This window comes from Pleurodeles waltl, chromosome 4_1, assembly GCF_031143425.1.
Source record: "Pleurodeles waltl isolate 20211129_DDA chromosome 4_1, aPleWal1.hap1.20221129, whole genome shotgun sequence".
NCBI lineage: Eukaryota > Metazoa > Chordata > Amphibia > Caudata > Salamandridae > Pleurodeles > Pleurodeles waltl.
Genome location: NC_090442.1, coordinates 395,347,822 through 395,363,986, shown reverse-complemented (window position 1 = coordinate 395,363,986; position 16,165 = coordinate 395,347,822). Strand labels below are relative to the sequence as shown.

The 16,165-nt window shown below is 42.5% G+C and overlaps 1 protein-coding gene across 5 annotated transcripts in view; it reads left to right on the top strand.

Annotated features, from left to right (window-relative positions):
- ITPR2 (inositol 1,4,5-trisphosphate receptor type 2) overlaps positions 1–16,165 on the top strand; it is a 1,367,642-nt gene that overhangs the window by 221,108 nt on the left and 1,130,369 nt on the right. For all 5 annotated transcript variants that reach the window (XM_069228605.1, XM_069228604.1, XM_069228603.1 and 2 more), the window contains exon 3: positions 2,882–2,997. In XM_069228605.1, the coding sequence (XP_069084706.1) occupies positions 2,882–2,997 (116 nt within the window). The remainder of the gene's footprint in view (positions 1–2,881; positions 2,998–16,165) is intronic.

Here is a 16,165-nt window from a genome sequence, read left to right as displayed (position 1 = left end):
AAAATATTGAAAATTGAGGTGAAAAAAACAGCCATTTTTTTCCTCGTTTTATTCTGTAACTTTTTCCTGCAGTGTCAGATTTTTGAAAGCAATATACCGTTACGTCAGCTGGACTCTTCTGGTTGCAGGGATATATAGGGCTTGTAGGTTCATTAAGAACCCTAGGTACCCAGAGCCAATAATTGAGCTGCACCTTGCAATGTGTTTTCATTCTATACCGGGTATACAGCAATTCATTTGCTGAAATATAAAAAGTGAAAAATAGGTATCAAGAAAACCTTTGTATTTCCAAAATGGCCACAAGATAAGGTGTTGAGAAGCAGTGGTTATTTGCACATCTCTGAATTCCGGGGTGCCCATACTAGCATGTGAATTACAGGGCATTTCTCAAATAGACGTCCTTTTTACACACTGCCTTACATTTGGAAGGAAAAAATGTAGAGAAAGACAAGGGGCAATAACACTTGTTTTGCTATTCTGTGTTCCCCCAAGTCTACCGATAAAAATGGTACCTCACTTGTGTGGGTAGGCCTAGCACCCACGAAAGGAAATGGCTCAAAGCACAATGTGGACACATCACATTTTTTCACAGAAAACAGAGGTGTTTTTTGCAAAGTGCCTACCTGAGGATTTTGGCCTCTAGCTCAGTCGACACCTGAGGAAACCTAGCAAACCAGCGCATTTTTGAAAACTAGACTCCTAGGGGAATCCAATATGGGGTGACTTGTTGGGATCTGACCAGGTTCTGTTACCCAGAATCCTTTGCAAACCTCAAAATATGACCCAAAAAACACTTTTTCCTCTCATTTCGGTGATAGAAAGTTCTGGAATCTGAGAGGAGCCACAAATTTCCTTCCACCCAGCGTTCCCCCAAGTCTCCCGATAAAAATGGTACCTCACTTGTGTGGGTAGGCCTAGCTCCCACGAAAGGAAATGGCCCAAAACACAATGTGGACACATCACATTTTTTCACAGAAAACAGAGGTGTTTTTTACAAAGTGTCTACCTGTGGATTTTGGCCTCTAGCTCAGCCGGCCCTGGGGGGTGGGGGGGGCAGAAAAGGCCTAAAATAAATTTGCCCCCCCCAACCCTCCTGGGGAGCGACCCTTGCCTACGGGGTCGCTCTCCCTGCGTGACATTGGCGCAAAAAAAAGATCCCCGGTGCCTAGTTATTTCTGCCTCCCTTGGGGGCAGATTGACCTAAAATCCGCCGATCTGCCCCCAAGGGGGGCAGAAATAGTCTAAATACAATTTGCCCCCCAGGGGAGCGACCCTTGCCTATTGGGTCGCTAGCCATCTCTAAAAAAAAAAAAAAAAAAAAAAAAAAAAAAAACACACAAAAAATATTTGCCCTGGCGCCTAGAGGTTTCTGCCCCCCCCCTAGGGGCAGATTGGCCTAATAACAATAGGCCGATCTGCCCGCAGGGGGGGGGAGAAATGGCCTAAAATAAATTTGCCCTCCATCCCCCCCGGGGAGCGACCCTTGCCTACAGGGTCGCTCCCCTTGCGTGACGGCGCAAAAAAAAAGATCGCTGGTGCCTAGTGGTTTCTGCCCCCCTTGGGGGCAGATTGACCTAAAATCGACCGACCTGCCCCCAAAGCGGGAAGAAATGGCCTAAATACAATTTGTCCCTCCAGGGGAGCGACCCTTGCCTGAGGGGTCACTCCCCATCTGTAAAACAACAACAACTAAAAAGTCCCTGGTGCCTAGTGGTTTCTGCCCCCCTTGGGGGCAGATCGGCCTAATTAAAATAGGCTGATCTGCTCCCCAAGGGGGCATAAATGGCCTAAAATAAATTTGCCCCCCAGGGGAACGACCCTTGTCTAAAGGGTCGCTCCCTTTGCGTGAAATTCACGAAAAAAAACCTCCCTGGTGTCTAGTGGTTTCTGTCCCCCTTGGGGGCAGATTGGCCTCATAAAAATAGGCCAATCTGCCCCCAAGGGGGGCAGAAATGGCCTAAATATAATTTTCCCCCTATGGGAGCGACCCTTGCCTAAGGGGTCGCTCCCCACCTCTAAAATCAAAAACAAAAAAGAAAAAAAAAGAAATTATCCCTGGTGCATAGAGGTTTCTGCCCCCCGGGGGGGGCGGGGGCAGAAAAGGCCTTTAAAAAAGATACCCCCCCTGGGAGCGACCCTTGCCCAAGGGGTCGCTCCCTTATGCCAATTTCCTTTTCTAAAAAAACGTCCCTGGTGTCTAGTGGGCATTTCAAAGCCGGAGCTTTTGAAATGCTCAGAGAGACTTCAAAGGGAAGGAAATACATTTCCTTCCCTTTGAAGCCTCCCCGGGCCTCCTCCCTGCCTTTAACCCCACAGAGGGAGCACTAGTGCTCCCTCTGGGCTTTGTGTCCAGGACGTAATGGTTACGTCCTGGGCACACGAGCACTGTGTCTCAGGACGTAACCATTACGTCTTGGGCACAGAAGGGGCTAGAAAGCTTGTCCATCATCCTTTCTACTCCCCATTTGTCCCTTACAGCGCTATACACAATATTACTGTATGTAACTGTATTATATTTTTATGTATTTTAATAACACATCACAGAAATCAATTTAAAGCATCAAGTATAACTATGTGACTGTGCAGGTTTTGTTGTCGGAGAAACATAGAACTTCTTCTCTCTTTGATTGTGTATAAGGTATGGACTTCATTAATATCTCCAAAGATCAACTGCCATTTGAGTATTCATTTATCACGTTCTCTCATTAATAACTTTGTCTGGGCGTTAAGCACATTTTGGAATGAAGAAATGTTCTGAGTAGTATCTCTGGAACTGTAACTCCATTGGTATTTTTATTGTATACCTGCAGGTTAAAATGTACTGATATAAAATAACACTCTTTAAAAAATATATATTTACCATATTTTACATTTATTGCAGACTGTCTCTTCAAAGTATGTCCTATGAGCAGATATTCAGCTCAAAAGCAGTTCTGGAAAGCAAAGCAAGCAAAACAAGGAAATAATACTGAAGCAGCACTACTTAAAAAACTTCAGGTAAAAGAAAATGTCTCGGAACACTAACCTACATTGATTCCTTTATTTAATAGCAAATTATTGACTTCAGGAAAGCAGCAGAAACTACTTTGATTTCTCAATGCCAAAAGTTATTTTTGGAGCTCAGTCCATCTTTTAAACTGTCCAGCCCTGCCCTCTTTTATTCGCCGGAGTTATCCAAGAAAAAAGGATTGGGGGGTGTATATCACAAGTTCCTTTTTGTCTAACAACCTGTCTCAATCATCAGGTCGCCTGTGTTGCTCTTTTTATCATTAATATAAAAAGGATACATTGATGAGTTTGTGTTAGAAATGGAGTTCTCTTAGAACGCACAAATGTGCCACAATGCATCTTTCTACCACTGTGTGTTGCAGGTTAGTGTGACTCAGAGTGTGGTGAGGAGAGAAAGATGGTACTGGCCACTATTACATGACCTCTGCCTTACAAGGTACTTGTTCCAGCACAGAAAAAGTGGGAATCAGTGGTTAACGAGCAAGGTTGCAGTATTCTGTACCTTGCTTGGATTCTGTAGAATAGACATTACACTGTCAACATTATCAGAAGCTGTAGGATGTTCCCTTCTATTATTTTTGTTCTTGATGTCTAATCTGTAGAAAAGCAGTCTAGAACAGTGATGTTCATTGTTGGTTCCTGAGGCCCGGTGGCATGACTGATATTCATGATAACCGGGATTTTTCAAGTGACTCTATTACAGTCTATCTCGCATGAATATTCTAAATGTCTGTCATTGTTATGTTGGATACCCCTGATAACAAAAAACATCACTGCTGTATTTAATAGCTCTAATGCGGTCACTTCTTGATTTTATTTACTTGTGTTTATAATTGTTATTAATCAGGTGATAAAAGTATGTCATTATTTGGCTAACCTCATTTAAGAGGTTGACACATCTTAAGTAAGGAGTAGCTGTCGTAAAACAACATTTGGGTTTTGTTGCAAATGACAACCCTTTGTGTAATGTACTCTGGGGTTTGTTTCTTTGACTCTTTTTTTCCTGGCTATAGAAATCTGCGCATTTTACCCCTGGTAATTAGGTCTTGATCTCCGCTTTTTAACCTGATGACATTGGCATACCCTTAAATGGCATAATTAACTTAAGAATAAGTCCCTAGTATAGGATACAAATTCTACCCAGAGCCTGTAACTTAAATGTCTCCCGTGGGCTACAGCACCCATTGAGCTACCTCCTGCAATGACAGTGCAAATTGGCTGCAGGCCTGCAATTTGTAGCCTGGCTGTGCAATTTTAGTACTGGAAATGTTATCTTTTAGATTAACCTCCTTTGATAAGCCGAAACCATCCTTTTAAATATTGTCACTCCTAAGTAACCCTTACTGCCCATAAGGCAAGATGCATGGTATTTAAAAACTGGCCATGTAAAAGTTTAATATTAAACATGTCCTTACTGTGAAAAGACACTAAAACTATGTTTACTGTAGCAGGATTGGCTGTTCCAAAGTAAAAAATTGGGATACAATATTACATTTAGTAATGTTATTTCTAGCTACGAAACAGCAGCACAAAATTGTGAAAAAAGAAGCGTACAAGCTCAAGTCATTGGTAAAGTCAGATTTGTAATCCATTTTTTATAAAGGTACTGTTAAAAAGTTACCTTTTCTCTGCCTAATGCATCCACTGATACAAAATCGGGGGTGGGGTCCCAGAGCTGCAGTGGTCATATTTCTACCCATCTGATTCAAAGACTTATTTCAAAGCATCAACAATAAATTAAAAAAAGCTAATTGGACCACATCCCTGACAGATGCTCTCTAGGTCTCAGGCAGACAGTATAGACATATAGAAGCAATCCAAACAATTTTTTATTATTGAATAGCACACTCAAAGGCAGCACTAAGAAACTGGGACATGTAGTTTAAATTGTTTATTTTAAAATCCTCAGTCTCTTGCATAAAATATGTAGAGTGAAAATGGAAGCAGTTAGACGTGTAATGGTAAGGAGGAACAAGATAAATATTTCTAACCTAGTGAGTTTATGACAACCTAACGCCCTAATACTATTCCTAAATTATATGCTGAATCTCACCTACAGCATTAAATAGCAAAATCTGCCTTGCGAGTTTCATAGGATGTATCGCACAACATACCTTTGAATAGCAGGCTACAACTATTTTTCATCAGAGCTCTGCCACAGAAGCAGGATTTGTGCTCTAGATAAATGACACCTTCAGTGCATCTTCTAAAATCAACTCTCCAACTGAAGGGGCTCTGCAGTCTGGTATGACCTCTGGCAATCGCCCTGTCATGAAGATCCCTCATAACCATTTATCAAGTCCTGGAGTTTTTATCTTGTACTTACAAAATAAATCAGGTTTTGAAGACACTAAGCCTACTGGTAGGCTAAACTAAAAAGGCACATGATGTTACCACTTGATTCACATGTTGATATTAAGTATCCATCTTTGTAAACAATAGCCCTACACTATAGGGGCCATACTGCAATGGCTGAAATCATTAACCTAAACAAGAAATATGTCAGCCTACAGAATTGTTGGCCATGAAGACATCAGCATTTGTGCTTGTGCTCTAAGAAGTCCACACTTTCTCATTAAAGATACTGAGTTGTTGACAGCAAGCACAGTATGAAAACAGACTACCAGAATTAGCACTGTTATGGTGTTCACAACACCAGAGACCCATTTGCATCTTGTTCAACAGTCACCTGAAAGCTGAATAGACCCCTTGGTGGGATGGGAACTTGCTCCCAGGGCTGAGCCAAAGGCGTTGGTGTGGAGAGGTGTTCTTTTCATTTAGCAGAATGACCATGTGGGCTGTGCCCTGGAACTTAATTAACTTTGGGGAGTCTTAGCATGTCACAGGCAAATGTTTGCTGACACCAAGGCAGGGCCCTTGTTTGTTCCCCCAGTCGCGAGGGGCGGCCTCCCGAACTGGTTTAGAGTGGCCACAGAGGAGTGGTTGCTCATTTCCTTGACCACAGCTCTGGGGTGGGCATAGGAGTTCTGCACAGGGTAAGAACAGTTCTGCTATCTTGGTTTTAGGTAGAGGGAGGCACTCTAGGATTTTTTGCAGCAGGGCACACAGGCAATGTGATGGTCTGAGTGGGTGCATGAGTGTCTGGGTCTGTGAGTGGCTGCGTGAGGGTCTGAGTGGGCCTTTGAGTGGGTGCATCAGTAACTGAGTGGGTCTGTGAGTGGGTGCGTGAGGGTCTGAGTGGGTCTGTGGGTGGATGCATGAGGGTCTGATGGATGCATGTGTGTCTGAGTGGGTCTGTGAGTGAGTGCATGAGTGTCAGAGTGCTTCTATGAGTGAATGATTTAGTGTGTGAATGAGTCTGTTAATGTTTTTTTTAATGTTTTCGCCGATATTCACAAATTTGTTGCAATGTTACATGGGTGGGGCTGTGCTGAGTGTTGTGGTGTATTTGCGACTATCGCGCAGTATGAAAAAAATATTTTTAAGGCCATATTTTGACCCTCAAAGGCTCCTATGTCACAGCCCTGGTGTAAGGGTACCTCCACCCTACCTCCTAATTCCACTTTTCATTTTACTTTTCAGCCCTGGGGACCTTGTCCCATTACCTGGCACCCACAAGTTTGTTGTCAGGTTGTGGCCAGCCAATCACACATATACATATATATATATATATATATATATATATATATATATATATATATATATATATATATATATTACCCTTACCCAACCTAAACACAAAAAATGCCTTTGCCACCCACCCATACCCACCCTAAAAAAAATACCCTTGACACCCAATAACCCATACCGAACCTAAGCCCTAAAAATGCCCTTGGCACACAAAAACCCACACCCACCCTAAAAAATGCACTTGCCACCTAAAACCCCATACCCACCCTAAAACCTAATAGTACCCTTGCCACCCAAAAACCCTCACTGAAAAAACAAAGGTTAGAGGGATGTTATAGTTAGGCTCACATTTCAAGTGTACAAAACGGTAGTAATTCAGCAGTTATAGTTAGTTACCTCAAGTTACTGTAACTCATGCCCTAAGGTAACTATAACTCACGCCCCCTGCCATGCACATTTGTTTCATAAAAAATGTTACTGCAAATATTACATTGATATCATCAAGGATGTTATCAAAGATGTCATGGATGCCATAATTTGTAGGGTAATTAGCAGTGCCGTGCACGGTGGTGGTTGGTCACAAGGCCAGGCTTCTGGCCAGGCCCTGCTGCCTACTCCCTATACGCACCCAAACTTGCACCGTGCACGGCCTTCACCTGTGCGCAAGAGAGGTTGCCCGCAAGACCTGGCCTGCAGCCAGACCCTTCAACAAAAACTCCCCTCCCCCTAACCACTGAACCCCATGCTGTACACGGCCTTTTGCCGTGCGCAGCTGGACTTGGCTGCGGCCTCTGGGTGTGAGAATAGATGTGAGAGGGTGTATCGGGGGTGAGAGTGGCTGTCCGATTGTCTGTCTAGGTGTGAGGGTGCGTACATCAGTGTTTTAGTGGGTGCATCAGTGTGTGTATGTGCGTGGGTCTGTGAGTGGGTGCATGAGGGTGTGAGCGGGTCTGTGAGTGGGTGCGTGAGTGTCTGGGGCTGTAAGTGGGTGCAAGTGGGTCTCAGTGGGTCAGTGTGTGGATGCGTGAGTGTCTCAGAGGGTGTAGGAGTGGCAGAAAGATCGAAAGAGAGAAAAAGGTAGGGAGACAAACTTTTTTAGGTTTTGATGTATGATATACTTAAAATGACATACTTTTGTTTAATTTAAAAATGAAAATGTGTTTGTTTTTTTAAAGAAATAAAATCACCTTTAATTTTTTACTTAAACATTTTGTAATTTAAAAAAAATAAGAGTGAAATGAGTCCAGATGGACTCAAACTCTCAGTGCTCAGTGTGAAAGTCCTTCACTTTCACACTGAGCTATCTTTATTTTTTTTCAGCCTTATTTTTACCACCTTTTAAGGGCAATCTGGGGAGTCCCTATATTTTTTTTATTTTTTTTAAATAAATTATTTCAAAACAAGCCATTTATGGGCTATCTGGGACCACACGGAGCCCTCAAGGGCTCCCCCGCGGTCCCTACTTTAAAAATGTATTTATTTATTTATTTTTTATAAAAGCCCTTACGGGCTACCTGGCACTGCCAATCCTTCAGCAAGCAGGGAACTGCTTTGACAGCAGTTCCCTGCTTGGTGAAGCATTTAATCTCTGTCCCCTTCTGGCCTGTATGGGAGAGGGATGAAACTTTGGATTTTTACAGCGGGACCTGCTTTACAGGTCCCGCTGTCAAAATCTGAAGTGTTTGCTGGGGCTTGGCTGCAGAGCTGCAGCCAAGCCCCAGCAAACAGCTATTTCCCGGGAGTGGGCACCCCTGGGACATAGCATGAGCCGGCCCCAGGGGGCGGCGGTCCACAAGGCCATCTGTGGCTCCATGAGGGGCCCCTATAATGTGAAGATAGCCCCAGGGGGTGGTGGTCCATGGGGATAATGGGGGTCCGAAATGAACCCCTTTTCCAATGTTTTATATCTGCCCTGGGGAGGTGGTGGTCCCCAGGGCAGACTGGAGGGGGGGTGTGGGCCACCGTTTAAAAAAAAAAAAAAGAAAACTACGGGGATGTGGTGGTCCCTGGAGCTGTGGGGGAGCTGGAAGGCCCCCCCACACAAACTTTTTATTGCCCCCGTACCTGGCCTACTCTGGGGGGCCTATAAAAAAAAAAAAATTGGGGAGGTCGGCGCTTGTTTTTTTTTTAATTGTGCCGCAAATATGTGAATATCGTACACTTCCAGCAAAAAAAAAAGTTTTTTTGATCTGGGGGTGTCCCTCTTGGACCCCCCATCAATGCTAAGGGGCCAGGGTGTCTTTACCCTGGTTCCTTTATTATATTTTTAGTGTTTTTTCTGGCACTCTGCTGAGGCCGAGTCCCAAGATGGCTGCCAACACTTCCTAGTTTGAAGTGTTGGCAGCCAATAAGAGGTGTGCATTTCCCTGTACGATCTCGTCTTTGTTTGCGAATACTTTGCAGCCGGAGATATACAAATTAGAATTTTTCTAAATTTCTCAAAAACTACTGAACAGATGCACAACAAATAAGCTAAAGCGTAATCTGCGTAACGACAGCTAGCTTTCTGCTAAATTTGGTGTAATTTCTTCCAGTGGTTCGGCCTGTAGTCGTGTCTAGAGAATCCTATGGAAGTTAAGGGAAACTCAAAACATTTTTAGCCCCGTTTTTCTTGGCTCCCGTTTGACTGATCACCCCGAAACTTTCCAGGCGCAACAAGAATCACCGCAACACTTTTTTGGAAAAATTCCGTGAAGATTCATCAAACGGTGCCAAAGATATAGGCAAGTCAAAAAACGCTTTTCCTATGGAAACATGGTCCTAACGATAACTACATACTGGTGACCGCCAGTTGGTAGTATATATATATATATATATATATATATATATATATATATATATATATATATATAGATATATATATATCCGTTATAATTGTTGTTTCCCATGCAGAAAGTCACAAAAACTTTTTAAAATCCAAACATTGTTTTAGATTACTTTTCTCTGCCATGCCAGAATGATTCCTGTACACCTTTGCATGTTCAAATGCCTTCTGTTCACTTTAGAAGATGTAAACATTTTAGTTTGTAGTGGGAAATTTTAGATCCATATAAAAAAATTAAAAAAAATATTTTTGCTCCGTAGTTTTGTTCCAGTGGTATTTTTCATTGTTGTTTTTTGCTCCTCGTGTTCATAGGCAGCTCTCCTTTTAGATACCATACCTACACTGGGACGATGAAGGCCAGTGATAATGGTGAAAAGGGCCTTAGCATCCAACAGAATTGGGTTATATTGTAAAATAAGAAAGTATATACTGAACATCAAACGTCCCCAAACAATGACGTTTTATTCTTCATATAACCCACTTCTTAGTCTTGCCGTTTGAATAAATTTGAGTCATTTGTCCCCAAGAATACTTGTTGAGTGGATTTCATAATTGTAATTTCTTCTTCGACTGGCTTTTTCCATGATACGGGATGGTAATCCTTTCCATCCTCTCCGTTTCAGGTGGATTTAAGGATTACTAAATTTGCAAAGGTAAAATTAGGAAAGGTGAACACGATCTAAAGTACATGCGCGTCCATCCTCCATTCTGGCTTTGGGACCCATTACCACTTATGCAACTGATATAGCGCTGGCCAAGAGGAACGTGGCTCGAATAAAACCTCTTTTATCTGTAGTTGATCTGTATTTGATTAACAACTGAAGATCAGCTCGTTCCTTACAAACCTCATGCTTTGAGCAGAGTTCACTGAATTCCTCTTCCAACTTAGCTCATAATATTTTGCAGCCCATCCAAGTGTATTCAATATGAATGGTTCCAGGAAGTCAGACTGACGTACTTTGGCTGAATTGGAATAATGCCTAGTTGTTGGGAATTGCATCCCTTCCTTGAAGCCATGGATTCAGTATTTTGTTATTGATTATTTCCAGAGACCTAACTACCTTCTTTCGTAGGTAATATTTTTCTGTTTTCTACAATAACATAATGTTTTTTTAATATAGCACTGTATAATCAGACTTCTTCCATTAAGTGGCAAAAGTAAAAGTCATTACTCTTCTAGCTTGTATTTCTTTTACTGACTGAATACTAACAGTCTCTGTTAGGGATATTTAATTTACATTTCTCAGAACAATGAAAGGCCTAATAGGCCTTGGATATATTAAATCTCAAACTGCAAGTCCCAGCAGATGTCACTGGCAGTCATTATTCCCCTAAGCCATCTTCCCAAACAAATAATTGCATTGATATCTATCTAACTCAAGACATTGTTTTGCTTTTAACACCTTCTTCTAAAATACACTATAATTATTTGAAAAGGCTAGGCACCTTCTCCTTTACCATCGTCTAAACCAACACATGAACTCTAGAGCTGTATCACAGGACACAGTTTATAATCAGAATTTTACATTTCTGACTTTGCATTCAAATTTTATTCTGTAGTGTTTCACCACGCTACTGCCCTCGATTAAGAACTAAAAACCTCAATTTCAACTATCCCTTATTTCCTAGGTCAGTAGCCACATTCCTGTAGAGCCTACTTACACAGACGTGAATGTGTAGCCCTTGTCCACTTCACGTTTTTAGCCATGTCAGGGGTAATACGTCCCAACAACCTGTTTGTTCTTAATGTCTGCTACGAACTTGGCAGTCCACTGATGCTACTTCTACAGCAAGGATCATAGACAAGTTCTTGATATACTGAGAATCCAGTAGATGTGGTACACCACTCTCATCATATGCTTAAAAGTTCACTAAAATGCACTCACTTACGTCCAAGCTAACCATGGCACCATTGAGGTTCTTGCTGTGCAAAGGCAGCTGGTGTAGTGACTGGCCATTGTAGCCTGCTTTTGAGGGCCCTGTGTGGTGGCTAGTCATAGGCAGCAGGGGCTCTTGGCATAGAATTTTCTCTGCATTTGCATCAGGTGCCGTACTCGCTGCCTCACAGTGACAAGGGAATCACTGGTCTTCTGATACAGGATACTGTAGTCTTTGTTGATATGGCTGTGGGTTGCGTGTTGCATATAATCTGTTGTGTGCATTTGGACATGTCTTCATCTAGTCTTGGAAGTTGGTTTGCATGATGAATCTTGAGAAGATTGCAGCTGTGGACCTCATCCACCTGAAAGTAAGCAGTCTAATACTGGAAGCATTAACTGTGGTCTTGTGATGGAAGAGAGTAGTGTGCTCATTGAAGCATGCCAGCTCTCATGTAAAGTAGGTTCCACTGCCATAGTCTAACCAAAAGAGTAATGATCTATTTTGTCTTGGGTGGGAAAAAACGGTACATGACCATATGAGAAAGCTTCGAGGAATAGGGATAACCAGGGAATTCCTGCTGATTATTATGAGATCTGTGAATATGTTTGAAGAAATATTTCGCCTACCAGTGGCAAAAATAAAGACACTATAGGGGAAAAGTTTGGGGAAGCTGGAATGTTGGTGTTACTATGTACTTGGGTAGCAGAGATTTGCCCCTAAATAGCCACCCTTATTCATTTGTTTAGCTCAGAGAACAAGTAGTTTTGACTTCAACTGTTTTATAGCTATTGGATCAGGCTAGCAGAATAAGAGTAATAGGGCAGAATGGGTTGAATTTGTGACTAACTACAAAGTACTTTGTCTGTAGGAGACTTGAGTGATAAATCCAATCCACCTTAATGGTTACAGAACCTTTCATACTCTGGTTGTGCCATCTAGCTCTGGGAGAATGAAGGGGGCATTAGTATCTATGTTTCTAACTATTTGTCTTCATCTAATATAATTATGGCTGTGTCTAAGATTTGTTGCTAGATTGTCACTATTGATCGTCCATGTGCCAGGTAGAAGTGGTCAATTTCCTTAACAATGTTCCAAATGGGGATTAAATGATCATTTTGCCTCAACTAAACAAAGATTTTGAAACCATTGATAATGGTACTAGAAAGGATTTGATCATAATGTAGGGAGGGGATTTTAATATTGGATTGTGCACAAAACCATAAAAAAAGGTATGCGGTCTAACTAATTGTGGGAACTCTGACCAATCACACTTTTCACATACTTTCTATGGAGATGAACTAAATGATCTTTTATTCAATTACAACATGCCATTTTGTATTGAATTATATACTCAGTCAGTCCTATTTAGATGCACTTATATTGGCAGAGGAGGGAATTGGATTATAGATAATGTATTGATTCCCAACTGTCACTCTTCAAGGCTTGCATATCTTATTACCCATAATTTATCCTTAGTGATCATTATTCAAAGAGTATTGATCTTGATCTTACAACTAAAGACACAATGATTCAGAAGTCAAATCCAAATTTTCATACAATAGGTAGTATTGACATTGCTAGGGTTAATGGATATTCCCTGCTGTGGTCTCAAATTGATACAAATTATTTTTTTAAACAATGAATTAAGGGATACAAGAGGAATTTGAGGTCTGCTTAGATAGTGCTACCAACTGTGAGAAAGTCATAGCTGCATTTTTTACCCTTACGAGTGGGGTAAAAGATAAACTGCTGGTTGTCACGAGGTGTCCAGCATATAAAAAGAAAGGGTGATTTGACAGCCTTGTTCTAAAGCACACAGAATTTTAAAAGCAGCTTTGCATAAATCCCCTCGATGCATGCACAAAATCTGGGCTGCCAGGAAGAACTATAAGGTAGCGCTGAATCAGCGGAGAAACAGCCTGAGGGAGGAAATCTGGGACTCCCTACAAAAAGCCAGTCAAAGTAAAGATAATACTGCAGTTTGGCACACAATTAATTCCCCCTATTTGAATGATGTAGATGGGCCCAGTTTGGAAATTGTGATTAGTGAGACAGACTGGATATCTAATTTTGCCAGCATTTCCTCAATTTCTTCTTTTGAAGGGTCGGGTAGTGGTGATCATGAGGTATCTGCCAGTAGTTCTGCTGTTTGCTCTTAATTGCCCATTAGTTTATCATTCACATTAGACCAGAGGTCTTCAAACTGGGGGGCGGGCCCCCCTAGGGGGACCTCAAGTGATCCCAGGGGGGGCGCCAGACTCTGGCCAAAAGCAGCATTATAAAGAGAACAGGCCTTTGCTTTAAGCAGAAGCATGTTATTGCATTTTTAAAAAGGTAACATTACTTAACTGCAATGTTTAAATAGGTCTAGACATATTTAAACATTTCCATCTTTATAAAGTAATTGTGAAAAATTCGGAGGTGGGGCCCAATAATTTTTATTTTTCAACAGGGGGGCGCGGCATTAAAAAGTTTGGAGACCTCTGCATTAGACGACGTTGTCAAAGCCTTAAATGCAAGTAAAGGGGAAAAGGCCCAGGGACCCGATTGTATCCTCGTAGACCTTTTTAAATCCAACATTCCTCCATGGGCACTGTTATAGACTCTGTTCTTAGAGATCTATTTTTGAGTAGCTTTCCTAGTGTCATGGTCAGAGTCTCTGATTGTCCCTATCTACAAAAAGAGGGACTGACATAGCCCAGCCTGCTATTGGCCGATCAAACTTTTAGATTCTCTGGTCAAGATAGCAGGGTGTATTGCTTTGGATAGACTGCAGGTTTGGGGACAGGATATGAATATCTTATCTGATTTACAGTACAGTTTTCGGTCTGGTGTGTGTGTGTGTGGATCCTCCCACAGTACAGTTTCGTACGCAATTTTTCCAAGGGTGCAGGGAGAGGGTGTGATATTGAGTTAAGGACGTTCAGCATAGAGAGGAGGGTGAGGCAGGGTTGGGTTCTTGCACCGTTCCCTTTCACATTATATATAAACCGCTTGGGAGGAGTGCTAGTAGAACACTGCAAACATCTGCCCCAAATAGGACATTGACCGGTCCCTGCCCTTCTCTATGTTGACAGAGCCATGCCTATGGTTCATACGACCATAAGTGCAAAGCACCTATGAACACTTTTTGTCTCCTATATGAAGGAACTAGGGTTATTAGTGAACAGAAGTAAGACCTTTGCCTTGAGATGTGGAAAAAGAATTCCAAAGTCCAGAGATTTAACAATAAGTAATAGTAGGATTTGTATCACCAAAACCTTTTTGTATCTGGGTATTGTGTCTGATCAGGCTGGCTTATGATCAAAGGCAATAGGAAGCTACACTACCAGAAAACGGCTACGGCTCTGTGTAATTTTGTCCTGAAACTTCGAAAGAAGCCCCCTGTGGAATAGTGAACTACTTACAAGGTTAGTGTCTGTCTACAGCCTTGTATGGGGCAGGTCTCTGAGTACATGCAAATTGTCATTCTTTGCAAATGATAGAAAATGTGTGTTCAATGACATGTGTGGCTGTAGATACACATGCTGTGCAAGAGCTTGCCATCTAGTGTTGGGTTCGAAGTGGTACAACATGTTTTTCTTCAAAGAAGCCTTTTAGAGTCACGGGATCGAGTGACTCTTCCTCTCGACGACACTGATAGTGGGCATCGAGTCCTTTGTTACATTGATTTCTCTCCGCCGTGGGTTCGGACCTTGGTCTTCTCGCTCTGAGTTCTTGGCTCGATACAATTCAAAACGATTTTCTCTCTTTTTCCTTTCAGTGATGATATTGTTTTGATTGCATTTTCTTTATCATAGTATGTCCTTGGTTCGAGTTCTAATCCTGAAACAGACTCCCCGCCCTTTGGGGCATCCACGCCCATGTTCGGGCCTATATCCTTCATGTGGCATCCGGCTATGCAGACCTAATGGAATGGACTCCAGTTTGCTTTTGCCCTCAATGTTATTCCATATTCCCCCACATCGAGCAACACCAGGTGTGTAATTTATGTCTGTTCCTCCGACCACAGCAAGCAAGCCTATGATGCTTGTCGATCCTTTCTGTTGAAGAAGATGCTTAGAGACAGAAGAGTTTATCAACTGGAAATGGCGTGTTGGACTCCTGACGACACACAAGACATCTTTGGGGAGGAACACGCACAGGAGAAGCCGGATCAAGAAGAGGCTTTCTCGATCCAACACTCCGACTCAGATGTTCAGTCGATATCAAGAGCCATCTGTTGCTGTCAGCACAGACCGTGAATACAAAGACCCCTGCAGCCCTGATAAAGACTGTAAAAGCTGCACCCAAAGAGGTCACTGGTCCGCCACTGCTTTTTGGCCATGTTTGGAGCCGAGAAATCGCTTTGAATGCCCCGCCCTTTGACTCAGCACCAAACAAAAGACAGTGAAATCTTCTGCATCAACCTCAGTCTCTGGTAGCTGCACCTTGGCACTGACTCGAAAAAGTGCAGATGGTGCTTCAGTACTGACCAAAAACTGGCCTCTCGGACTCCTGTGAATTCTGAACAGTCTTTGACCACCCCTTCACCGGTGGAGCCAATTCTCAAAGCAATGGACATTCAGCAGTGTCATCTTCATATTCAGGAGGGAACAGGTCACATTACATCACCCCCTATTCCTCTAGAGGAAATTGTTTTTTTCAACGGGCACTGGAGACCCCTCTGCCTCTAAAGAAGCCCACCAAAGATAAGGCTACATCTTTTCCTCAGCCTTCTCCTCAATCTCCTCTACCTCCAACACCTTTTCCAGCTCCTTCTCCTCCACAACACATCCCCTTCCCTCAGGATTTTCACCAGCAAACTCACCCCCACATGGGTCTCGGGGCCTAGGAGACACGTTAGATGACCCAGATCCG